Source organism: Schistocerca americana, chromosome 1 (genome assembly GCF_021461395.2).
Source record: "Schistocerca americana isolate TAMUIC-IGC-003095 chromosome 1, iqSchAmer2.1, whole genome shotgun sequence".
Taxonomy (NCBI): domain Eukaryota; kingdom Metazoa; phylum Arthropoda; class Insecta; order Orthoptera; family Acrididae; genus Schistocerca; species Schistocerca americana.
The window spans coordinates 213,982,409-214,009,688 of NC_060119.1; the positions used below are offsets into that span (position 1 = coordinate 213,982,409).

The 27,280-nt window shown below is 35.6% G+C and overlaps 1 protein-coding gene across 2 annotated transcripts in view; it reads right to left on the bottom strand.

Annotated features, from left to right (window-relative positions):
* The window catches only part of LOC124621578 (cytoplasmic dynein 2 intermediate chain 1), a 168,893-nt gene that overhangs the window by 88,703 nt on the left and 52,910 nt on the right, over positions 1 to 27,280 (bottom strand). For both annotated transcript variants that reach the window (XM_047147152.1, XM_047147153.1), the window contains exons 10-11: positions 12,273 to 12,383; positions 2,236 to 2,436 (exon numbers count right to left, since the gene is read on the bottom strand). In XM_047147152.1, the coding sequence (XP_047003108.1) occupies positions 2,236 to 2,436; positions 12,273 to 12,383 (312 nt within the window). The remainder of the gene's footprint in view (positions 1 to 2,235; positions 2,437 to 12,272; positions 12,384 to 27,280) is intronic.

Here is a 27,280-nt window from a genome sequence, read left to right on the forward strand (position 1 = left end):
TGAAAGATAAACACTGTTCTGTTTTCATGTTTCCTGACAATGTGTGATGGGTTGTACTGCTGCAAAAGAGTGAAAGTGTCCTTTTCTCAAAAAGTTAGATGAATAATAAAAATGAGGGAAGATAACTGATGCAGTAATTTTATTTATTAAAGAGCACAAAATATTTGTATGGAATTACAATGCATTAACATACCACTATTATATGTTACAACATATATTATTACTAGTACTTCTGGTGCAATGTTTACAACCACAACAGATGGGGCATCTCTGCGATCTCTGCCAGCCTACTGTCCTACAATTGGTGGCAGTCAGAGCAGTGAAAGTTTTTATATGTCACCAGGGTTAATGATGAATGACTATTTTGAAACTGTTATGGGCACTCTTAATTTTTCCCTTGACAGTGACTGGCTGCCTAAAGAGTTGACTGGATTTCCTGAACTGTACAATAATACTGACAGTTAAGTAGTCTCAGTATAATTAGGTACTTGCTATGCTTTGAATTTTTTGTTATTTCAATATTGTTAATAACTTTTTATGTAAGGAAAACATGAAATAATCACTCCTAATCATAATTTTGTTGCACCTTTTTTCCCTATTTCTCTTCTGTCTTTAATGCCATATTTAGTTTTCCCTCTCTTTGAAATCTACTGCTGAATATTTGGGTTTTGGCAGGAAAGAGATTCTCAAGAAAGAAATATACAAAATTTCCCTCAGCATTTTGGTATTTAAAAAAATAGTAATACAGGCATAAAACAACTGTAACTTTGGTGGTGGAGGAAAGCTTGTGTGTTGGGAGAGGAGGGGGGTAAAAATTGTAGAGGAAGACCAAGTTTTCAATACAGTCAGCAGGTTCAAATGGATGTAGGCTGCAGTAGTTATTCGGAGATGAAGAGGCTTACACAGGATAGACAAGCATGGAGAGCTGCATCAAACCAGTCTTCAGACTGAATATCTTAATAACAGCAGGACGAGAGGCAGATATGTTGCACTGAATATCAAGAAGGCAGTAACGTAAAAGAGTTTTCTGAAAATTTGTTCTATCTGACCAAAAATAAATATTTTTAATCCTCACAAATGAACTGCTAAGATCAACGATATTTTATTGCCAGACTTTCATACTTCTTTCACATTTTTTTCAGTAAAAACTGTAAAGTGTCCACTTATACCCTAAGCTGCTTTCAAGTTGGGTACCTTTGTTCTTGATCACATTCCCAAAGTAAGTAATACCATGCTTCCAGCCACTTCTCATGCTGTTCTTGTTAGCCTTAGTTTTCAGCTTCATCATCTCAAAAGCTCGTACACCCCTACTAGGGAACTTCAGCCTCAAGGGACACTTTGCTTGGCACTTATAAATTTAAAAGCTCATCTACTGTCTTGTTATCATCTTCTTCCTCTTCTAACTCATTTTCCATACCCACAGAGAGAGGAAAGGTATTTGAGAATATTCTTGTCTTCCTTGTGATTTATTTCCATTTGAAAATTTCCTGTTTACTCATCAACTGTTGATTTTTTTAAAGGGGGAAGTAGAAGAGAGACTATTATACTTTATGCAGAAATGGAAGTAGAAAAGAGACTATTATACCTTATGCAGAACTGCTTTGACACTTTATGTGCGGCGAAGAAACAGAGAACAGTGGCTTATGTATATACCTCTGATCAACATACATTGAACAAAGCTTCTCGATTGGATAGTAATGGAACATAAAGCCTTTTGACTTATCACTACTAATAGATAAGTGTAATTTACTATATGGGAGCAAACAGGATACATGGATTTCAAACAAACGTGCTACAACACACACACACACACACACACACACACACAGAACACACACAGAGAGAGAGAGAGAGAGAGAGAGAGAGGGAGGGGGGGGGGGGGGAATGTTATCACACAGCTGCTTTCTTACTTTGTGCTACTGAATTAATGTATATGCTAGCTGAGAATCTCTGCACCTCAAACTCTCTTAGTTCATAGCGTGCTTGTGATTCACTAAAAAATAGGTAATTGTGTTGAGTAATGGAGTGTGCTAATGCTGATTTTTATTAACAATATAGGAATGATTTCTTTGTCAAAAGAATTTAACAGCTTTCTTTACTGAAATACACTGTATGCATTCAAAAGGCAGCCTTACGCTTAGTGTGGAGCTGCATATGTCAAATAAGACATAGACTAGGAACAATGTAGATAGGTAAAATTACACATACAATGAAAACAAATCTACATTACCTAACCTGATCTTTCCCTTGGTGAGCAGTCAATAATATGGTGGCCTGTCCTGGCGGAAATCGAATAAGTGTGACAGGTATATTTTTCAAACAGTCCACTGATTCTACATTCAGTGACACAAATCCGTCACTGAAAGGTAACTTTGTTTTATTTTTCCACTTTTCATTTTTCTGCAGTAATGATTCTTCCAGTAATATTAAAACAGCCTGTAAATGATAAGTTGAAAATAACATTTTGTATGAGTAAAATTCCACTTCTAAAAACAGTGCAGTAGATACAGAATTAAAAGAGTATTCTCCATAAGAACTTTTATTTGCAATATAACAGCAGACATACATACAACCAAATAATAACAGTAATAATAGCTTTCATGAGCAAATATCCCTTCCCTGGGAAATACGAAAGGAAAGGTATTTAGCGATTAAGAAGCAAGTGATTCAGGACTTTGGCTAAAGACATAAAAGATAGCAGAGCAGGGCAGGACATGAATGGCATATTTGATGGTGATGGTGGGGGAGGGGATGGAGGGAAGAAGACCTACCAGATAATACCCAAAACTGAACCTGAGAAGTTAGAAGTAACAGGGAGAGGGTTTTATTTTTCAGTTTCTCATATTAATAAATGATTGCTCTGCCTCAATAACTACTATGGGCTGAATGTTAAATATTCAGTTTTTAAGCGTAATGTACAAGGCACACACACATTTTTGTAGTATTCCATTGACATTATGTATGCATTTCCTACTAGCTGACTACCACTTCAGCAGCACTTACTACTCAACATTTTTTCTCTTAAGATAAGTTCAAAACTATGGCACTACATTAACAATTACTAACTCACCACTTCACGTAACCCACCACATAATATTACAAATAAAAAGTTTCTCTTTGAGGGAAGGGAAAACAGAGAAAAATGGAAAAGAAGGTAAGAGAGAATTGCCATGATTATCAAAATGTGTGTGGAGATAAGAGATACATGAAGGATAGACTGCAATATGAGGGGTAGTCACAAAATTTTAATTATCACCTCAAAAAAATAAAGTTACATGATTAATTTTTTGTTTGTTTATTGTTACATGTTTGCAAACATGGTAAACACTGAAACACTCAGTATGCTAGAGGAGCCAAAACAAACTGGTGCACCCTACTGATCTGTGTTTGATACATGCATACAATCCTGGAAGTCAATATTTTTTGTTTCAAATGTGTAGTTGTACCTCAGATACCCATTAAATTCTCAATTAGACTTGTGTTTGAGATACTGTTGTGATATGAGCATAACAATAAATGATTACTACCTTATGACTAGAGATGAAATGTTAACAGGTCCAGATATTGTCATATTAGTCTGCTACCTAAGTGCATACCCAGGATCTGTAGCTTTATTCAACCTGTAATTGAATTGATATGCCCCTGTAGCTTTATTCAACCTGTAATTGAATTGATATGCCTGTATGTTTCTTGGCACAGAATGTGAGTTTGGTCTTCAACATTTTTTTTCTATTTAAGTATGTTGTGCTGGTTCCTGTTAGGACAACAATACATATTGACAATATTAAGACAAGGATAGATTGCTACCCATCATATAGTGGAGATGCTGAGCTGTAGATAGGCACAACAAAAAGACCGTCAAACGAGTAAGCTTTTGCCTAGAAAGGCCTTCATAGAAATTAGACAAAAAACACACACACGTAAACACAAATCACACACACATGACCACAGTCTCTGGATGCAGAGGCCATTCCACAATGATTAAATGATAATAGTCTTACATACATAATACTTATATGAAGACTGGTGAAATTTGTCGAAATTGTTTGAGATATTCACTGATACAGTAAATTCACATTTACAAACTTATCAGTGGCGGTCAAAGAGCAATCCAACACACTGATGTAAATTCACATTTAAAATTTTCTAATCATTTCTAATTATTTTCAAGTCTGGGAAGTAAGTTAAAATTTTTGTCCAAGAGTACTATACTCATATTTGCACCGAAGACAGCTTTTAATTCATAGTGGAGATCACTTTTATTTGTGGTTTGATGCATATGAACATTTCAGTTAATTTTGTAGCTCACATGGATGAACAAAGTATCCCAGAGAAAAAAAATTATTGCAAAGCAGTATTAAATATTCCCAAGTGCTTAAATAATTTGCAATGTGAAGTTCTTATATATGCTTTATAAAACAATTCTAATCACTTTTTTACAGGGCGATGAAGAAATCAAGAGAAAAGTTCTCTCAGGAAATAATTGCAAATGACATGATGCCATGTATATAAGTGAAATAAGCTGCCTTTATGACCCCCTACTCAGAAATATCAGAATGCTGTATTCTACTGTAAAACACAAACAACAGCACGGTCAAATGAGCCAAAGTTTATTTTTCTTCCACATACAAGAGAAAAACACTTGAGAATGCAGATATAAACACAGAAACAATCCCGGTACTCATACAAGCAGTTGCTGAAAGTAAGTATGAACACAAATTGAGAATGAGGACCTGCTACACTGTGCCTATAAATAGGAAGGCTCTGGTAGATGGCGCAGCGGATGCTGTGCCATGTATGCCACTGGCAGAATATTCAAAGTGTAGTGCACTGGTGGTCTGGTGCCATGGTACGTACCCAAGTATTATGTGCAGGGTTATAGTAAAAGCATTCTTAGAACAAAATCAGCAGTGTTCCTCAACTAAGTTGCAATCTACATGATGGTGACTGTGTAGCTGCTGGTAACTCTTCAAAACCATAAACTGCTCTGGATCTTTATGGTATGATTATTTTCCCTTTCCTGAGAGTGAGACAGGATTTCTGCTTGTGTAACTTAATGCATCTGGTAAATCTCCCCCAATCCAAACTCTACACCTCCTCCTAAACCTGACCAGTCCTTTTCCTTGACCTCTCTTTCTTCCCCTAAACTCTTCTGCTGGATGAAGGAGCCACTGGCTCCAAAAGTTTGCAAACTGTAATACCTTTTATATGTGCATTCTTCTGCTGCTTGGTAAATATATTTTTATCCGTCTGATTACATTATATGTAAGAAATTTATAATTCGGGTTTTATATTCTGTATTGTCTATTTTATATGACAATAAACTGCTTGGCCTCATTCAATATGTTAAAGTGTAATATATGTAATGAGTACTGGCTATAATTCTAAATTGCTTTATGGTAAAAAATTGAAGAGTTTCTCTAAGAAATTTATAAGTTATGTAGGAATATGCATCATTTAATTCTCATGGACACAGTTTTCAAAACAGCACATTCCTTGTAACTTCTGATAACAGCTAACATGCTTTAACTGTAATGAATATTTTTTTACATTGAATTATCCAGCTAGCTACTGGTAACATCTATTTGTATAATCCAATGGGAGGTAATGAGGTGTAGGAAGGAGGGGTAACGCCACTTACAGTAGTTCTACCACTTAAATACACAATAGCTTTTTTTACTCTTTACAGTTTACATACAGTAAATATACAACAGTTACTTAAAATATACAATTTCTTATTCAAGCTACAATTTCTAATACTTAAATATTTGCGATGTAATCTCTCGATTATTAATGGAAATAATGTAGTTAGCTCGCCAAGGAACACATTATTTAAAGAAATATTATTGATTTAATATACATGCAAACAATGTGAAGGTGAAATTTTCAGTGAGCAAAAAATTATTTGTTTCTAGACTGGTGGAACTCTTTTGAGGGTCCTTATTCTCCTCCTTTCAATGAAAACAATCAATTATTGATAAAATTATTTAATTGGATAGATAAAAAAATCTACTCACTAAGTGGCAGCAGAACACACACATAAAAGACTGTTGTGATTGGCAAGCTTTCGGAGCGAGTGGCTCCATCTTCAGGCAGAAGGGTTGAAGGGGAAGGAAGAAGGGTGAAGGAAAAGGACTGGGGAGGTCTAGGGAAAGGGGTAGATTTTGGGAAAGTCAGAACCACAGGTCAGGGGAGACTCTTTTCTTTCCCCTTTTTTTTCCCTTGTCATCCCGTACGGTAAGTTCTGTGTGACTTTCCCAAAATCTACCCCTTTTCCTAAACCTCTCCTGTCCTTTTACTTCACTTTTCTTCCTTCCCTTTGAACCCTTCTGCATGAAGAAAAAGCCACTGGCTCCGAAAGCTTGCCAATAACAACAGTCTTTTATGTGTGTGTTTTGCCACTGCTTGGTGAGTCTTTTCCCAAAAACTTCTTATTTCAAAATTTTCTGTTCTAGAATATTTTCATCATAAATTGTGATTGTTTCGAAAATTCAGTATCATGGTTTTGTAGCACTAATTTTTAAGATTCCAAAACTTCCTACTTTCATTTGTTTGTTCATTATTCAAATTAAAAACATTTGCTTTCTTCAATTACACTGGCATACTTTTTAAATCTCCCCTTTTTTTTTGTTAAAAATGGCACCAATACAGCTATTACTTAAACAAAATTACATCACTGTCTATTGTGTCTTTGTTTCTTTTGATTTCCTTGTTTTTTACTGTTATTTGTTAATATGTCACAAGTGTGTATTTTACCATTATGTGATTCTAGAATTTGTATGTGTCTCTAAGTAAGTGTTTGATGTAGAAAACAGCCAAAATGCAAGAGTCAGTTTTTTAGCTAGTCAAAGACTAGTTTTGTGTAAACTGATCCCATTTTCAAGTTGTTCTGTGAGATGGAAAGTTAAAATTACAATTTATCCAATAAACAATTTAAAAAATTGAGTGCATATTACAGGCTACAGAGCATATCATATCAGGATATACATATCAAACAAACAGAATAGTATATTTAGTAATAGCATGAAGGAAAAAAACTTTGTATGTAAAATGATAAATGAAATCATTGTGAACAGAGAGAGAGCGAACAGAAAAATTCCATGTACTGGTATGGGACCAGTCTCAGCAAAAGAAAAAGAAGCATCCTCAAAAGCAACAGAATCATCAGTGGCAGAACCAACAGCTAAAAACAACATATTCAGCGGTAACTATTGCCCGTCCTACATGCAACAGAAAACAAACAATGATGTCTGCTTGTGTCTGTATGTGTGGATGGATATGTGCGTGTGTGCGAGTGTATACCTGTCCTTTTTTCCCCCTAAGGTAAGTCTTTCCGCTCCCGGGATTGGAATGACTCCTTACCCTCTCCCTTAAAACCCACTTCCTTTCGTCTTCCCCTCTCCTTCCCTCTTTCCTGATGAGGCAACAGTTTGTTGCGAAAGCTTGAATTTTGTGTGTATGTTTGTGTTTGTTTGTGTGTCTATCGACCTGCCAGCGCTTTTGTTCGGTAAGTCACCTCATCTTTGTTTTTATATATAATTTTTCCCACGTGGAATGTTTCCTTCCATTATATAGAAAACAAACTCAGCGTTTTTTATGGTGAGTAACACGAGAGATGAGGATTCAAAGTTGCGTAAGCATCTCTCTTGTGTGTTCAATATGAGTTTTCCACACCTCAAGCAATACTATCAACTAATGTACTGAAAGAAGCCACTCCTAGCAAACATCACGCAAATGCAGAGGTGAGAAAAAATCTAACTTTGTCTTTATTCCACCAAAATATATGTAGCCTCAAGAATAAAATAGACCAGTTGCTAATAAATTTAAAAGACAAGTGTGAAAGTGAGCCTGATATACTGTGTTTCTCAGAACATCACGTTATGAGTGGGATCCACATGCTACAGATTGAGAACTTTAGTTTAGCTACTCATTACTGTAGATCTGTTATGGGAAAAGGTGGTGTTGCAATATTTATAAAAAATTATATAGCGTTAAGCAAATACTGTGATGAACAACATTTTGAGGTGTGTGGCATTGAGTTAACAGCAGACAGTGCAACTGTTATTGTTCTGGCTGTTTACAGGGCACCTGCTGGAAATCTAAATGTATTTCTAAGACAAACTGAATCACTTCTGGCCCACCTATGTAGGAAAACTAAATCTGTCATTGTTATTGGTGACTTCAATGTGGACCTTTTAACAGAAAATAGAAACAAGACAGACTTTGAACATTTAATGTACCTTTACAATTTAGTACCAGTGGTGGACACTCCAACTAGAGTAACTGCCAGCTGTAGCACTTTAATAGATAATGTATTTGTAGATAAGGATATTTGCAATAATTTAACCATGAAAAGTATTATAAATGGTCTCTCTGATCATGAATGGCAATTCGTCACTCTAAACCAAATGGATGTACAAAGAAAAGAAAATTTCATTTTGAAAACATTTAGGATTATAAACAGACACACCACTGAAACCTTTAATCAGCAATTACGGCTTGTGGACTGGTCTCCTGTATATGCTACAGTTGATGTTAATTCAAAATTTAATATATTTATCAATGAAGTTACAAGCCTTTTTGAAGAAGCATTTCCTAAAAAATCAGTGAGAGAAAACCTGTTCAAATCTGAAAACAAGCCTTGGATTACTAAAGGCATCAAAATCTCTCGTAAAACAAGAAGAGAACTATATGCTGCAGCCAGGAGTTCAAATGATAACAGTAGGATTACACACTATAAAATCTACAATAAAGTTCTGAATAAGACCATTCAGGCAGCAAAGAACATGTGCTTGAAGGCACAAATTGACAAATCGAGTAATAAAGTAAAAACTATCTGGAAATTTGTAAAGAAGGAAACAGGGAAAAATGCATTTTGTAGTGAAAATATTCAAATCAAAAGTGAGGGTAATCTTGTTAGTGATCCAAAAACAGTTGCAGACACATTCAACAACAATTTTTTGACAGTAACAGAAAAAATAGGTTTACAAGGGTCCATGAAGCAAGCCATCAATCTTTTGAAAGCTAGAGTACCTGGTTCAGTACAACACATGAAGGTAAAAATAGTCACTGTTCAAGAAATTGAAAGAGTTATTAAATCCCTGAAAACTAAAAACTCTGCTGGAATTGACAACATTTCTAACAAATTATTAAAATACTGCTCCAGCCATGTAAGTAAAGTCCTTTCCCACATTTTTGATGCGTCACTTAAGCAAGGAATAGTTCCTGAGAGGCTTAAGCATGCAGTTGTAAAACTGCTGTATAAGAAGGGGGATAAGACGGATACTGCTAAATATAGGCCAATATCACTACTGACAAGCTTTTCAAAGGTTTTAGAGAAACTAATGCATGCCAGGATAGTTAAGCATCTCAGTGAACACAATAGCTTCAGCAAAAGTCAGTTTGGATTTCAGAAAGGTTTGTCAACAGAAGATGCAATATTTGCATTTAGTGGCAAACTCTTGGAATCTATCAACAAAAAACTGAAAGTGATTGGCATATTTTGTGATCTAACAAAAACATTTGACTGTGTAAACCACCAAATTCTTTTACAAAAAGCTGCACATCTCGGTATAAGTGGTGTAGCAGGGAAATGGCTTGACTCATATCTGTCAAACAGGAAACAAAACGTTGTAGTAGATAGTCAAGATGGTGTCCCAGTATCTTCAGAATGGGGTACCATCACGAGTGGAGTGCCGCAGGGCTCAGTTCTGGACCCCTACTTTTTATTATATTTATAAATGATCTCCCTCTCTCTACGGAATATTGTAGATTTACCATTTTCGCGGATGACACTACACTACTTATTGATAATTCAATAGATAAACTTGAGGTAACAACAAATAAGGTTTTAAATGAAACAGTGAACTGGTTCAACATTAATGGTCTTTCTTTAAATTACTGTAAAACAAACTACATTCAGTTCCACAAAACATCCAAAGATGAGGAAATAGTAGTAAAAATAGGTAAGCAGACATTAACCAGGGTAGATTCCTCAAAATACCTAGGCTTGCATATTCATAGCAAACTGAATTGGTCAAACCACATTGTGGATCTATGCAAAAGACTAAGTTCAGCAATATATGCATTGCGCATTGTTTCTTCTTATAGAAATATGGAAACCATGAAGTCAGCGTATTATGGTTACTTTCATGCAATTATGGCATTTGGAATTATATTTTGGGGAAATCACCCACTGGCTAAAAAAGTACTGTGTGTACAAAAAAGAGCCATAAGGATCATGTGTGGAGTCCATCCTAGAACCACATGCAGGAATCTTTTTAAGAAGCTTGAAATACTTACATCCACTGCACAATATATATTCTCGTTAATGTGCTTTATAAGAAAAGAAAAATCCATCTTTAAGCTGAATAGTGCATATCACAGTCACAAAACTAGAAGGAAATATGAGATCCACTATGAACAGCCAAATCTAAGTATTGTGCAGAAAGGAGTCCATTTCAGTGGCTGTAAGATTTTTAATGCCCTCCCTTCAGGACTTAAGTGTTTGGTAGATGATGATCTCTTGTTTAAAAAAAACCTTAAGGCAGTTCCTATTGCAAGGATCATTTTATACAATAGAAGAGTTCCTGAACTTCAGTGTTTAACATTTCTTGTATTGTAAATTGCAAATGTATGCCCAAATTTGTATTAATAATACTGAATACTTTTTTTGTAAACATATATTTTGCAATATTTATTTCTCTGTATCACTTATTATTTTGTAATCTCTATCTATCTCTAAAATGTATTTTTTGTAGTGGGACCTAAGTTACAGTTTACTGTTTTTGTTTTGTTTTATGTATTACCATAAATTCTGGCCAAAAGCTTGTAAAATTAACACATTCCATATCCTGTGATAGTGTGACAACATGGACCACCGGAACAAGAGATAAATAAATAAATAATAAATAAAAACCATGTTAAGATTGTACATACACATATATCACAGTCAAGTTTTTCTACGAACATTGGCAGAAAAACATGCAATTGACAGTCTACTTCCTACTCTGCCACAAGGAAACCTCCTATATTGGTCACTCGATCAGGTAGCAGTGAATTTCTTTATTACAATTTCCAGTCATGGAGGATAAAGCAATTAACACAATAAAAGTACAAGTCAACACCCCATTTAAGCTTTTTAAAATTTTCCAGAAACAACAGGACATTTAAAAGCTCCATCAATTTTTTTCAAAACCAGCAGGACATTTAAAAGTACTGAACAGTAAACAACAGCAGCACCACTTACAGCATATGGAAACAAAAATTGCAACAGATAACATCATAACATAATGTGGAAGTATGACATTGAAAATGTATCACCACATTTTGAATTATTTCACACATGTAAAACATTTACCCAGAAGCAAATCTAATAGACTATGTACCTATAAAAACCTTTTTAACAACACTACATAGGTAAACAGAATTGAAAATGCTAAGTTTTCTCTTCCACTGTACCAATGCTAGGGCCCATAATGACCCATGACAACCTGATGCACTTATTTAGTCCAACAGTAAAGTATGGAGTCAGATGCTTAAGTGTGTCACACAAAGACTCAGTTAGTCATTGGTTACCTAACAAAAATCTAAACTTCTTTGTTAATCAGGACATGAGAATGAACTTGCAAACAAGCTATGTTTCGCCAAATGTGCATTTGGTCAGCTGAGGTCTAGGTTAAACCGAAAATGTGTGCAATTAATAAGTAACAGATGCATACATCATGTTGTTTGTCGGGTAGAACTCTGAGATAAAGTGAAAAATTAATACATTGCCACTTTAAAAATTCTCTATCAAAACAATCTCAGTTTAGGTGAAGTGTTGACTTGTGATACATTTACTGCCTAAATTCTTGAATACAAGCTGATCATCACAATGTTAAATGTGTTAATAAACATGAGAAGCTCAAAAATTAATTTCTGCAGTCTTGTGTTCATTATTTAACAGTTGTCAGAAAAACCATAAGTGCAGGAGGATTATCCAAGAAGAATTTCAACAAGAATTCAGAGGCAAAAATCCTGTTCAGTAATGCTTCTCACTCGACCCACTTTTAACTGATAAGACCCAAGATGTGTGTCTGCCTTTTGCACAGTTATTTCGAAGTAAAAAAGTAAAAAGATAGTTTCTTCTTTCTGACTAATAATGCAATGGCTGTATCCACTATAGAGAAGATAAGCATTACTCAACAATGCAAGAAGCTATTATCTGATTATTATGCCCCAGTTATAAAAAAAATAAATAAAAATAATAATACCTAATGAAGTTTACTAACCTTCCCAGCTGACTGCAAGAAATGAGATAATCTCACAGTGTCAATCTTTATGAATGACTTCCACACATCAGCATTCTCTTCTACTTCATCACCACCAACACCTCTGCTTTCCTGTAACAACCATTATAAATAAAAATACGCAAGTACCTTACCTAGTTATGTATTACTTTGTAGCCATAACTTAAAAAGTAGCTTTTAAAATGCATAACAATGAGACATTTTGTTTCAAATTTGTAGTAGATGACAGCCTAAACTTCCAGTAGAAAAATAAAATAGTTCTTATGGCATTAGTTTCAAACATTTCAAACATACAAAATGAATGTATTTCTTTTATCTTTAATTTGAGGGTATAAATTTATTCCGATTGGAGCTACAAATACATCAGTATCTGCTGAAGCAATATGTTTACCACCAATACATTATAGTCTTAATAGGTTTGTTCATTACAAAGAAACTTCTAAGAAAATGCAAACAATTCAATATAGAAAAGTGCTGTATATGCAAGTTTTATAACACCCAACCACAAAACAATATGTTCATTAAAATAAAAATTTATCTGAACTTTCAAAATTAGATTAAAAATGAAATTTTAGATAAGAAATCCACAGCTTAGACTTTCATTTTAGCAACATTATTTTAGCAATGTTTTAATTGTGCTTGTTTCCTAATACCCTTCTCCTTCAAATATAAAATGTTCCAGCAATTTTGCAATTCTGCTTAAATTAGAAAACAGTATTTATCCTCATTTTTAGACTAATTAAACTGAGTTCTCAGGAGGGGGTTAACCCAGCTTACAAGGAACCCCTTGAGTGCAAAGTCACAAGTTCAGTCTTTAGTAAGACTCATTTGAAAGTGTAGTATTAACAATTATGACAAAAAATATTAGCTGTTAATGAGTCACCATGTGCCTCAGGAGGGCGACAGAAACTAAGTGTCTCAAAGGTGCAGAGATGAACCTTTTATGGGATGTCAGTATTACACTTCACAAAATGGACATTGTCGACATTAAAGAAATGTTCAAAGCAAACCATTTACTCTAACCATGAACACTGAATGAGAAATGAAATGCCACAGTCATCATGACAGTTTGCACCATCAAGATCGAAGGTGAACTTCTTGGGAGTTACAAACAGTGCAGAATATTCAGCTAGGTTTCCATTCTTAAAGAATGCATACAGAATCACATTTGTGTAACCAGGTGATGAGAACTGATGGTACGTGATGGCATGCAACCGAATACGAAACAGTCTTTCTGGAGTCTTTCATGGAGTTTATCAGGAAATAGCCTATCCTTCAAGGTGTAGCTGCTGATTGTGCGATATGTGTTATAGGCACAGAAAAAAACAAACATCCAGAGGCTGAATTTGTCCAGGTGTTTGAGGTGATACGAATTGCAATGTCACACACTTTCCAGGAGGGATAGTTTGCTCTAAACGAGTATGATATTTACATGCAGACCAGGAATCAAGCAAAAGGAAGTTATATTGACCAGCTATTGGCCAAAAGCAGTGCTCATACCATAGTTGTAGTTCTCTAATGCCCATTTTCCTACTCTTGCTTGCTGTGACGTAAATATTCCCTACTGACGTTACAAGATCATGTACACAAGAAAGAATCATAAGGGGCAGAGCATCTCCAACTTCTCACAGCACAATAAATAACTTTCTAGCCAATTTACTATCCAGATTAACAGTCAGCATACTTGTATACAAATGCGTTAAGGCACTGATGTGGGTAGCTCTAAACTTCCAGGGTTCTTTTCACATGCATTTCCTCTTCAAAACATGATTGGTTGGAGATGAAAACAAATTCTTTACTGAATGATGGGATAAATGTGTTTATACTGCCTACAAATTTTCAGGCCAATTCTGCAGTTTGTTGCGCATCATCAAATTGACGCTTTGTTTCAAATTTCGTTATTTTATGTCTTCTGCAGCACTGTTATAAGTTATGCAACTAGCCACTGTTTCCTTTGAGATCACTTTAATCTATGTTGTGCACCATTTGATGTGCATAACGTAGTAGGTCACTATCATACACATCCTGTAAATTATACTGGGCATCCCTGAAATCCGCAAACAGTAGTTTTGTCCTCCCTTGAATATTCATATTTTTTTATGCATTACACAGTCATATTGCTGGGTACCTATTCGAAACCTGTTCGTAATTGTTTTTTGACTATGCTGCGGATAATGTTCCATGTACACAATTATGTTTAGTACCTGCTCCTTGGACATCAATTGTCCTTTACTTGTTTAACTGAAGACAGGATATGTGGCTCTGTCTGGCAAGAGTGATGAACTACATGGCAATGTTTGCTTTGTTTATCATTGCCATTGCTCTGCTTTGTATCAACACCACTAGCACCGTAGCAGTTTTGTGAGTTACTCATCGACTAAGCAGTTCATCTACACTCTGAAGCCTCATGCTGTGCTCACTGCTTGATACCTTCAGTCCCATACTCTGTTGCCATTAGCAAACAATATTGTTGTTGTATGGTAGACAGTATGTGGGACATTGAATGCTGCAAACATCATTGGCCTTTTGTGAACTCCCACTGAATGGTTTCCTTGTTAGATACAAACTGCTGAATTAAATTTGACGTACCATATGCTGTGACTGGCTGATGCTGAAAGCACCCACAAGCAATGTAAGGATATATTGTTATCATTGTGGCTTGCTATTGAACCTACACCGAAACTGTAAATGAGAGTTCATAAATTTATTTAAAATCCCTATTCATTTTTTCTCAAGAGCATTTTCATATAGATTTGATGGCATTTTTATGGAATATTTTATCTCCTTGTTAATTTCAATTATATGGATAATACCATGTTGTACCTGCTGATACATTTTAATATTCTGTGTCGCCAATGGCTGCGTACACGATGTAGAAGAGGGAGTTTAGATTTAATCTCTTGCCGACATACTTACATCAGCTTAGGCATAGTGAGCAAAAGAGAAAGTGTACTGACTCACCAAGCATTAACACAGGTAGTATAGGACAGATGGCGTGCCCATGAACTACGAGCAGCATTGTCACTTGAGACTCAAGATGACATAATTTTGCTTAATCGGATGATGTATGTTGATACTGTCTGCACTTATTTTGTAAATTTGTTTATGGTGTTGTGAGTGAACGTTGAAGAGTTGATAAAGTAGTGTTGCTCATTTATTTCCAGTTTTAGTGAAATACAGTATCTACAGAAAATATTACACAGAAGAAAATCTCCACTAAAGCACTCACAAGGAATAGCTGTGGCAAAAAAGGTAAAATTAGAAGACATTGTGATGTCTGCCAGTGTTTCAATTAGTGAGGAAAAGGCACATAACAGACCAGTACTGGAGTCACCAGTTCAAGAAGCTGGACAATTTAAAATTCAAAATTAAAGATATTTTGGACATTTTGTTCTTGAGTTATTAACTTTTAAAGTTTACAAAATTGTGTGATTTTTGTCATGTTCTGAAATCTTAAAACGACCATATTTCAAAAACTATTTGACTTATGGACCTGACATTTTTAAATTTATTCAGTTTTTATAAGATTTCAAAATCTGTGCTATTTCACCACGTTCGTAAAAATGCTAATTTTTCACAATACAAGAATTTTAAATTCTTGAAATTTCAAAATTGGAATTATTTTTGTTCAAAATATCTATGTCAGTCATACACTATTTGTTAATGAGTGTTCCAAATATCATTATGGTATTCCAATGGGAACTCATATTCTTTATTTTACTGCAATTTGCTTTGCCAACTGTATTGCAACCAAACATGTTGAAAATTATGTGCCACCCACCAAATACTCCATGCGTCACAAACGAATGTGATTATTGTCCTAATACAATGCAAGATGGCTTAATTTCTGCAATTGAAGAGGAAGTGACAGAAAATGTACCTCACAAAGAGTGGATTACCATTGACCACTGCATGTCGTAAACTGTACTCAAATCAATAGAGGAATTTGTGCAAGATTTTGTACACAACTACGAAGGCATGCTGAAAAGTAATGCCTCTGAATTTTTTATGTTAAAAATCTTAAGGCTTTTTATATGAAACGAACATTTCTAACATTCTACATCTTTTTCTTCATGTCTTCATATTTATTTCTCAACATAGTCAATCTGACGATGAATACATCTCTCCCAACAACAGACCAGTTTATTGACATGAATGTTTGACTTTGTTGACAGAGCCAAAACCTCACCTCTGCTTGTCCGGCTTCATCACTATTAAAACCGAGCGAGGTGGCGCAGTGGTTAGCACACTGGACTCGCATTCGGGAGGACGATGGTTCAATCCCGTCTCCGGCCATCCTGATTTAGGTTTTCCGTGATTTCCCTAAATCGCTTCAGGCAAATGCCGGGATGGTTCCTTTGAAAGGGCACGGCCGATTTCCTTCCCCATCCTTCCCTCACCCGAGCTTGCGCTCCGTCTCTAATGACCTCGTTGTCGACGGGACGTTAAACACTAATCTCCTCCTCCTCCATCACTATTAAAGTGAAGTCCTTGAAGGTGTTATTTGAGTTTCTGAAACAGATGAAAATTGGATAGGCCAGGTTGGGACAGCATGGAGGATGATCGATGACAGGGAACCCAAGGGATTGAATTTTTACACATGTCGCAGCACTCGTGTGTGGTCTGGCATTGTCATGCTGAAGGAAAGAGTGCTCCATGACAAATGCTTTAAATTTGAAACTCAATTACAGCACACTGTTTCTAACGCACAGACTTTAATTGCATTACACAACACCATGTTGTACACTACAATTCGGAGCCATCTAGTGTCAGAGGACTGCAAATATGTAGGCACAAGGAATAAAGAAGTAGAATGTTAATAACATTTGTTTTATTTAAAGAACTTTATTCTTCTTGTCCACATACGTATTTCTCAACATAATCAACCCCATTCGGAACATATGTCTCTCAGTGAGAGACCAGTATATAAGGGATATATAAAATACAACATAATATATGTAAGAAATTTGGAGGCATTACTTTTCAGCATGCCCTCATAACACATCTAAAATTATATGACTATTATAAAACAGCAACCTGCTTTTTTCTTTTGACACGAAAAATTCACTACTGCAAAATGAGGGTATTACTATATGTGATTTTGCCTATTATTATTCCTTTGTGCTTCAGAATAAAGCCCAAGGATTAATTTGGAATAATTTCCTCGCCACAGTACGTGCATTCACCAAAATTATGAAAAAATATTCTTACTAATTACAGTTTTGTTTTTATTTCAGACAGTTTCAAAATAAAATTCAGCCATAAGTTTCTATATGAATGCATGGTGTCCGTCGCTTTGGACATGCCTGATGCAGCTGACATCAGCAATCCCTTCCCTTTCGTTTCCTTTCTCCAACTCCCCCCCTCCCTGCCCCCACCCCCTCCACCTTCAGTTTACATAAAAGATATTTTTATTATGCTTTGAGAAATTAATTTGTCATCTTCAGAAGCCTATACAATAGGGATATTATACATCTTTAGACCTTGGCTGTACATTTATGAGAAGTAAAAGAAGTATATTACAGAAACTTAATTAATATCAGTTTAGATGTCAATATCTTCTTCAGAGAAGCATACTGCCATGATATGTCCAAGAATTAACATACTGTGTGTGAGTACTGTAAACACAGATTGACAATTATCGGTGACTGAATCACATCTGTGTGTATGTCATGATGTTGTGCTAGCAGCAAAGACCATATATAAATGCATATAAAATATAACAAATGTATATAAAGAAGTTACATGTAATACCTCTTAAAAAGCATGGCATGTAGTTCCAATATATAAAAGGAATGGGCCGATTTTTCACTTTTGAAAAGAGATTCTATGCAAATTGATCATTCAACATATGAAACAGAAAATCATCTAATTTACAGGAAACCCACAACATCATTCATGCCTCTTCTTCTTACCCCTTTAAGCACAAGTTGGCATTCTTTCATGCTATGATAGACTGTATTGTTGAGGTGCCCTTAACTTCTACTTCTATTGCTACAGAACTCGACTATTTATAGTACATAGCACTCAAAAATGGATATCAAGCAGCCTTGATCAAAAACTTTATAAGAACAAAAGCAACAAGAATTTAAAACCCTCTAGGCTCAATAAAAATGGCCTTATTGTTAAGAAATACACTAAAATCCCATTTCTACGTGACTTTGCTTATTACATAGTTAATTTGTTTAAAATTATGACATCATCACGTTCTTTAGCACCAATAATGAAACCTCCAACTGACAAATATCTCAAATTTGGATTATATAAAATACAATGTAATATACGTCCAAGTTTTTATATACAACAGAGAGGGAGGGTATTTAAGAGCCACTTGCATGAGCAATTGCTCAGCAAAGATAGTGACAATTCATATCAGCCACCTCTTGCAGAACATCTCAAAACATCCACCACCCTTTGGATGTAGCTGACAAGAGCAACAAAATGAACATTTTACAAAAATCTGAACTGTATAAATATTCCCACTTAAATTCAAAAGATTTACTGAATGATCAACTTGCATTAAAAAACAGACAGTATTTTTAAAACATAGCACCACTTGTTGAATGTGGAAACCAGCCACTTTCTTTTATATATTGGTACTATGTGCCTCATTCTTTTAAGATGTATTTCTTCATATACCTTAGTTGTACTTTTTATGTGCTTATGCGCTAGCACAAAAACTTGATATTTTCATAGGTGTGATTCAGTTACTGTAAATTTCAATATGTGTCTACAATAATCAAAAAAAAATATGTACATTTTTTGGACATATCATGGCTCTGTACTTCTATGAAGAAGAGATTGACAACTGCTAACCAACAGTAAGTAAGTCTCTGTAATAAACTTCTTATAATTCATATAAATGTATAGCTAAGGTCTAAGAATGTATAATATCCCTAATTTTGTATGCTTCTGAAGATGACAAATTAATTAGTTGAAACCAGTAACGCATAATAAAAATATAATTGACAGTTGAATTTTATTCTGAAATATACACTACAGTTGCTGAAAACTACATCAATCAATAAAATAATCATCTCAGACAGTTAAATGGACAATACAGTTCTTGTATTCATGTTGTAAGTTTGCAGACTTCATGAAGCTTGATTTTCATCACAACATAGGAGAAAACCATCATTACTTCACTTATGACTCAGAAGCACAATATAAGAGTTGGAAAAATTTTTCTAATTTATTTCTTCATTTTGAAGAAGTTAGGCACTTTTATGCTACTTCACACAGAAATGGAGAGTGTGATGGTGTTGGCAGCACAATAAAAAGGCTTGCAGTGAAATCTAGTCTGGAAAATCCTGTGAGTAATTGAATATTATCTCCCTCCCAACTGAGTGGGATATAACAAATAACCCATCAGTCACTTTTTTATATGTGGCAAATGACCAGCAGAAGAAAGAAATTTTTCAAAAAGAGTTTATGAAGCCATATCAGTCACTGGGACTCAGAAGTATCACATATTACTTCCTACGAACAAAGTCAAAATTAAAGCAACATTTGTTTCTGATGTTAAGGATTCTGGTGTTCATTGACTTCAAATGGGTCCAGATGCAAATGGCAAGCCTTTTGAACAGATTACAGAATTTGTTGCTTGCATATATGGCAACAAATGGTTGATGGCCTGTGTGCTATGAAGAGACAAAGAAGGAGAAGGAGAGCTCTTTATTTACGCTCTTTCTTTTTCAACCCAACAATATCAAATAAATTGACTTCCAGAAAATTCATCCTTTGTAAATTAAACTGCACAACTGCTACTGGAAGAAAATAGATACTATCAGAGGAAGAAATGCAAAAAGTATCACAGATTATATTGGAAAATAACATGTTGTTATATCAATAATCTCTTATTACCACTGGAGTGCGCTAGGATCTATTTGTATGACTTAAAAAAGATTGCAATATACAGAGAGTGTCTCTTCAAAGAGTCATCAGGTGCATTTTTTCTCATGTTTCTGCAGATACCTTTTTTTTGCACTGTGCAGCTAGGGTCATCCCAAACAAATAGTGCCCATCATTTCTTTAATGCGGTGCACAGTGTCAATGGAAAGCACTGGTTTGTTTCTCATTAAAAGAAGAAGAAGATTTTTAAAGCAGAATTTTACATGACCATTCAATAGAGCAGTCTCAGATTAGTCTAGTGTGATATTCATTTTATTGATGTATTAACAGGGACAGTAAAACATGAAGAACAACCAGTACTCCAGCAGCGACAGCACTGCCCTGGCCCGTGCTGACTGCTACCACCTAGCATCCAGTGCTACGGAGTCACTGCTGGATGGCTGTTTATTCTTCATGTTTTACTATCCATTTTAATACAGATCAATGAAATGAATATTGGACTAGACTAATTTGGGAGCTACCGAATAGGCAAGTAAAACTCCTGTTTAAAAATAAATTTGTGCTGCCATTAGGTGTCACATGAAAGACATGAGCAGTAACTGTTTAGGCTGACTCCAGCTACACAGCGCAAAAATGAAATTGCAAATATCTGCAGAAAAACTAGAGAAAAGATGCCTGGGGACTCTTAGGAGAGACACCTGGCATAATCTTAGACTCTTATAGTTCTGCAACTAGATCACTATAGCATTTTCCTGTTGGAGATTAGTAGAAAGTTTCTCAAGTTTCTCTCTGTAAGGTAACCACATAACACGTCAAATAGTAAACAACTACACCAACATTTAATTAATAGTATTAATATTAATGTAAATTAAAGGTACAATTAAGTTGAGGATGTGTTATTCAGATATATGGTAAAATATTTTCTCAATTACTATAGGAAGATCAACTCTGAATTTACAGTTAAATGTGTTATTCTAGTAATGTAATAAAAAATAACAATGATTTGACAGTCTTATTTGGTTCTAATTTAAGGTTTCCATTACACCATAGTAAGCCCAAAGTGCTACAGACTAAGCGTCAAATGCTGCATTTTCCAGGACAATAAAATTTATTTTAATTTGTTCCTGCTGGACTACCATCACGAAATATGGCACTCATCTGAACAAACAATTTAATTCTAACATATATTTTCTTTAGAAGTTTAAAAATTAAAAAAGAAAGAAATTGTCTTGTGAAAATTGAGCACTATAGTCAAGTAGCCCATATTTTTAATACTTATAATAAGCAATAAAATGCTGCAAATTTTAGGGCTGTAAGGCAAATAGTTTTGCAATATTGCTATTTTAAGTTTTCTAAAATTGCACAATTTCGAAAGCTTTACAAATTAATAACTTACAACCAAAATGACAAATAATTTAATTTGGGATTTTTTATAGAAACACCTATGACTATCAACAGACTGAAAATTATCAAAATTTTAGACATCAAGAACCAGCCTGTTGGTTGATTTCACATGGAATGAACCAATCTATATAGAGATGAAGAAAGAAAAAACACATGATCAAGAAACTTGTAAAAAGAGAGGTATGGAACTTAGATAAAGGAGAAAATATGAGGAGTCTGTAATATTTACTATGGCTATAATTTTTTATTGTCTGTGTCCTAGTGGCCAACAACAGCTTTCATCAATATTTCTTTTTGTTTACATAACATGACAAAGGTGGTATATGATGAAGTTTATGAACCTTTAGTAGCTCTCAAATTATTTCTTAATTCTTACCCTCTGGTTCTGTGATGCATCTGTTACTGAAGAGTCACAAAACCTTCATCATTATCTTTTTGAAATTTTTATTTCATCGATGAAGCCTAATACAGGCTGAGGCAAAAGTGTGGATACACACTTACAGAAGTTGAACAATATGAACATCATAATGGCATCTCGTATGGGGTGTCTGTAGGTGGGAGTGCAACTTATAGGAGCTACAGCGACAGTGGTGGGCATCTTGAAATCTGCCATCGTGGATTTGGGTAATGTGTTTCAAATGGGAAGGGGATCACGTGGCACATCATTTTCAACTGCCTCTGTCTCATGAATACACAGGTGAAACCTGCTTTAAGACACCTTTATTTGTGTAGGAGTGATGTCCTGTTAGGAGGTGATCACTTCTGTTTACTGTTGCGGGTGATACACAATGGCACTTACACATCAGGAACACATGAAATTGTGTTAATAAGTGGTGGAAAAAGTACCAGCGTGATTTTTTTCTGATTTAAGTGCCCGATATCCTGAGAGAAATGACATTTCACACATGACAGTATCCAAGTTATTGAACAAAACGCAACAGGTTCTGTGGTGGACCAGCCAACAGTCCACATTCAACAACAGCCACTGATGAGGAGACTGCAACGGAAATTTATGAAAAGTCCACATTACAGTATGTGCTGGTTCTGCTATCAGTCAGCATTCAATCCTGCATGTTGCACACACACCAATAGCATCCAAACAAGTTACATTTGCAACATCAGCTATCGGAGGATGGCCCTGATGGGTGGGTGCAGTTTGCAGAATGGGCTCTGAATCAGTGTAAGAAGAGACCAGACTTCATATGACAGGTGTTGTTCAGTGATAAAGCTAATTTTTATGTGCAGGGAGAACTAAACAAATAGAATCATCATTATTGGTCAGACACAAACCCCTCGTGGGTGGATTCCTGTCAAGGTGCTGGTGGTGAAAAAGTGACGATTTGGTGTGGGATTTTGGACACAAGAACCATGGGATCATTGTTGATTGATGGAACCTTCAGTCGGGAAAGGTATCATAACATGCCCCTTGATTATGTGCTTCCAATGCTGTTGAATCTGCAAGGTGATATCCCAACCTTCTTCGAAGATGGTGCACCTCCCCACTATGCTACTGAAGTCAGACAGTTTCTGGATGAACAGTCTGTACGTCACTGGATAGGTAGGGAGGTCCTATTGAATGGCCATCATGGTCCCCTGATCTTACACTTCCTGACTTTTATCTGTGAGGACATTTGAAATCAATTGTGTATGAGGTAAAAATCAACAATGTAGCCCATTTTTGTCAGCATACTGAGGAGGTGTGTGCCTCTGCTGACCCACAGATGCTGTGACGTGTGCAACAGGACTGGCAAAAAATACTCTGATTGTGTGTCCAGCACAATGGAGGTCATATTGAGCATACGTTGTAATGCAGATTCTGACAAGTGTCCTAAACTTTAACAAGTCATAACTCTTACACAAGTACAGATATCTTAAAACAGATTTCACATGTGTATTCCTGAGAAAGAGGTAATTCAAAATGATGTGCCACATGACCCCCTTCCCATTTGAAACACGTAATCCAAATCCAAGATAGCACATTTTAAGATGGCCGCCACTGTTCCCATAGCTCCTATAAGTTGCGACCCCATCAACAGACATCTCATACCAGACACCATTATGATTCCTCACACTGCCTGACTTTTAGAGTGGGTATCCAGGCTTCTGCCTCACCCTGTAGTTTTGTTGAGCTCAACATGGCTCGAATCACTAAGGCCCATGTGTGGAGTTGTCAGTTGTTTAGTTTTATGATATGGAGTATGAATGAAAATTATGAAGTATGCACAACTTGTTGCAAATGAACTGTGTCTTCTCATACCAATAACAAATAGTACAGTGATTCTGATTACGAAACAGTAATACAAAAAAAACAGTACAGAATGGAGAGAGCAATAGCTGAGTCAAAATATAGATAAGACAATCAAATTAGATAGAAGTAATATTAGAGAAGATTGCCTCACCTTTGGAGATGATCTGGCAGTTTTAACTAGAGATATTACCGCTGCTCAAAAACAAACTGAAGTTCTTAAAGAAGTTGCAGAGAAAGTAGGGCTACAAATATCATTCGACAAAATGGAATGTATGACTTGTAACAAACAAGCACCAAAGTTTCTGAACACAAAATATGGGAAAATAAAAAGGTTTTCTCAATTTAAATACTTGGGGGAAATCATACAAGAAAACAGTCTGAAAAAGCTGCAAACAAAGATCGCTGTCAAAAAATAGCATCTGCATTCAGATTAACGCAAAAATTCATAATAAAAAATCACTTTCTAAATTCAGTAAACTTAGGCATTACAACACTGTAATAAAATGTGAATGTCTTTGTGAAGCAGAAACTTTAATTTTAAATAGAAAGAGGAAAACTGAAAAAATTCAAAAGAAAGAAAGAAAGATTATTAGGAAAATATTAGGCCCCGAAATTGATGGAGGAACTTATAAGCTGAGAAATAATAAGGAAATAGAAGACTTACTCAGACATACATGGTGATTTGAGAAAATGAAGACTTAAATTTTATGGGCACATTAAAAGAATGGCATCCACTAGGTTGACAAAACAAACAGCAGAATTCTACGAGTACAGAAGTAAGGCCAAAACTGGGCCAATTAAATGGATCACTGTGATTAAGGAGGACCTTAAAGTAGCCAGTATGATGTGGACAGACATTACAAATAAAAAAAACATTCAGACAAAAGATATTTGCTTTGGTAGACAAAAGATATTTGCTTTGGTAAGTTGGTCAGAGGGAAATTAGAAAACAGGCTGGAGCACTGTGGTCTGATGAAAGAAAGAGACTTCAGTCTGGAAGGATGAAACAAATATGGGCACATAGGAAGGCCAACCATCAAAAGTGATGTTCATGGATTGTACCTTGCGTGGTTCTATTGGGCCCATATGTGAATAACAATAATGACAATAATAAACAGTGGGAATCGATACAACTCTTATACACTTATATTCAATATATCAGGTGACAATAGTTGTATTTAATGATGTCCGAAAATTTAACTGAGGAACCTGGAGAAGTGCTGAACAATTCAGCTGTTTCCAAAAAGAATTTTCACCCTACACCAGAGTGTGTGGTGATATCTAACTTTCTGGCACATTAAAACTATATGCTGGACTGACAAACAAGCCTGGGACCTTTGCCTTTCATGGGAAAGTGCTCTACCAACAGAGCTACTCAAGCACAGCTCATGATCCATCATCACCTAGCTTCCAAATTTCTCAGAACTTGGGGGGGGGGGAGGTGGGGTGGGGGGGGGGGGCTAGCACTCCTGAAAGAAATGATATTACAGAGACATGGCTTAGCCAAAACATGGGGGATTGTTTCCTGAATGAACTTTCACTCTGCAGTGGAGTGTGTGCTGATATGAAGCTTCATGGCATATTAAAACTGTATGCTGGAATGAGACTTTAAGTTAGGACCTTTGTCTTTCACAGGCAAGTGCTCTACCAACTAAGCTACCCAACCATGACTTATGACCCATCTTCACAGCTTTACTTCATATCAGCACACACTCCACTGCAAAGTGAAGATTCATTCTGGAAACAATCCTTCAAACTGTGGCTAAGCCATGTCTCTGCAATATCCTTTCTTCCAGGAATGCTAGTCCTGCAAGTTTCACAGGAGAACTTCTGGGAAGTTTGAAAAGTAGGTTGGCAGAAGTAAAACTCTGAGGACAGGCCATGAGTCATGCTTGGGGCAGCTCAGTTGATACAGCACATGCATGCGAAATGCAAAAGTCCTGAGTTTGAGCCTCAGTCCAGCACACAGTTTTAAACTGCCAGGAAGTTTCAATTCAGCTAGTTGCATTTCTCTGTGTCTGAACCTTAACATGACATGAGGAGTATTTGAGTAGCAATTTACTTATAATTGCCCTGGTATCAGTATTTCGTAATGCCTACCAAATCATAGTTTAGAGGACACTGCAATACAACATGATGTGGTGTACCATCTCTCCACACTCACACTGTCTGATTGTCTTTTGCAACATATATGCAGCTACAGAGTGAATGGTCCATGACCCATTATGAAATCAATAATGTCTCTACTTAGGTTCGTAAACTGTAGTTTATTTGTTCTGTGACTGTTAGGTAACAAAATTTTTCCAAGTGTGTGTGTGTGTGTGTGTGTGTGTGTGTGTGTGTGTGTGTGTGTGTGTGTGTGTGTGGATATAAATGAGCTTACAGTTTCAAGACATGTCATGCCATATGCCATAAGAACTAAATGTTATAGCTGACACTGAATTCTTATTATATTCCTGAGAATTATTGTTATCTGCTCATTGTATGAACAAAAACCTTCTATTCCAGATTATGAGGGAGGGGAGGGGGGTGGAGTACCAAGTGCCCCTTCTTGCTTTAGTACATGTCATAGTTCAGAGAGTATTCTGGAATATCTGTTGTGGAGACATAAATCAACATTAGCATCACAGACTGTTTATTTCATTATTAGACAAGGATTTTGAGTAGTCACTATTATAAATAGCATATTGGTTACCAACATATTTTGTAATAAGTAAGCGAAGCTGCAGTGGCATCAGTATGCTATTTTATAAAGTAGGAGTCTTTAACTTCCATGTGATATATTTTTAACAATTCAGTTATGAACAAATGATTAATAGTAGAAATTTCACAAATTACTTGAATTGAATAGTTGAAACTGAAAGAGAACATCTTGCATAATGGTCCCCACCACAAGTCTTAATCAAACTTATGAGTTTCAGTCATAAGCATCTTTGCAACAAACCAGGATTCAATACAAATGATAAAAAAAATTACATACCCTGCTGCATGCTGTTAGTTACACATTCTAACTTTATGTTACTGTGAAGCACACAAATCAGCAATAACATGCAAAATAACAGGAACTGCAATATTTTTTTTTTTGCTCAATATCAGACATGCAATCATTGCAGATCAAAGGAACATATGAAAATTGACAAGGCTTTTGATAAAATAATTGGTCTCAATCTTCATTTCAAACAAAACAATATTGAAGTACCTCCCAGTGGTTGCTGTTACAGTGTAGCCTCCTTCATGAGTAGCTGCAGTAGGCCCTATGGTTTGATGAATGAACATTACATAAGTTTAGCAAGAACAAGACAAATTTCAACTGACATATTTCTGTACAAAACCCAACAATCAGACTATTCTAGACTGTACAAAACAAATTTAGAGTGTAGATGGTCAGTTGAAAATCCATTTACAATGAATAGCTACATGCAGCCCAAAGCATAAGTGCAATGATTTTATGTGGAGCTGTCGTGCCGGTTTATAACCCTGTTTAACA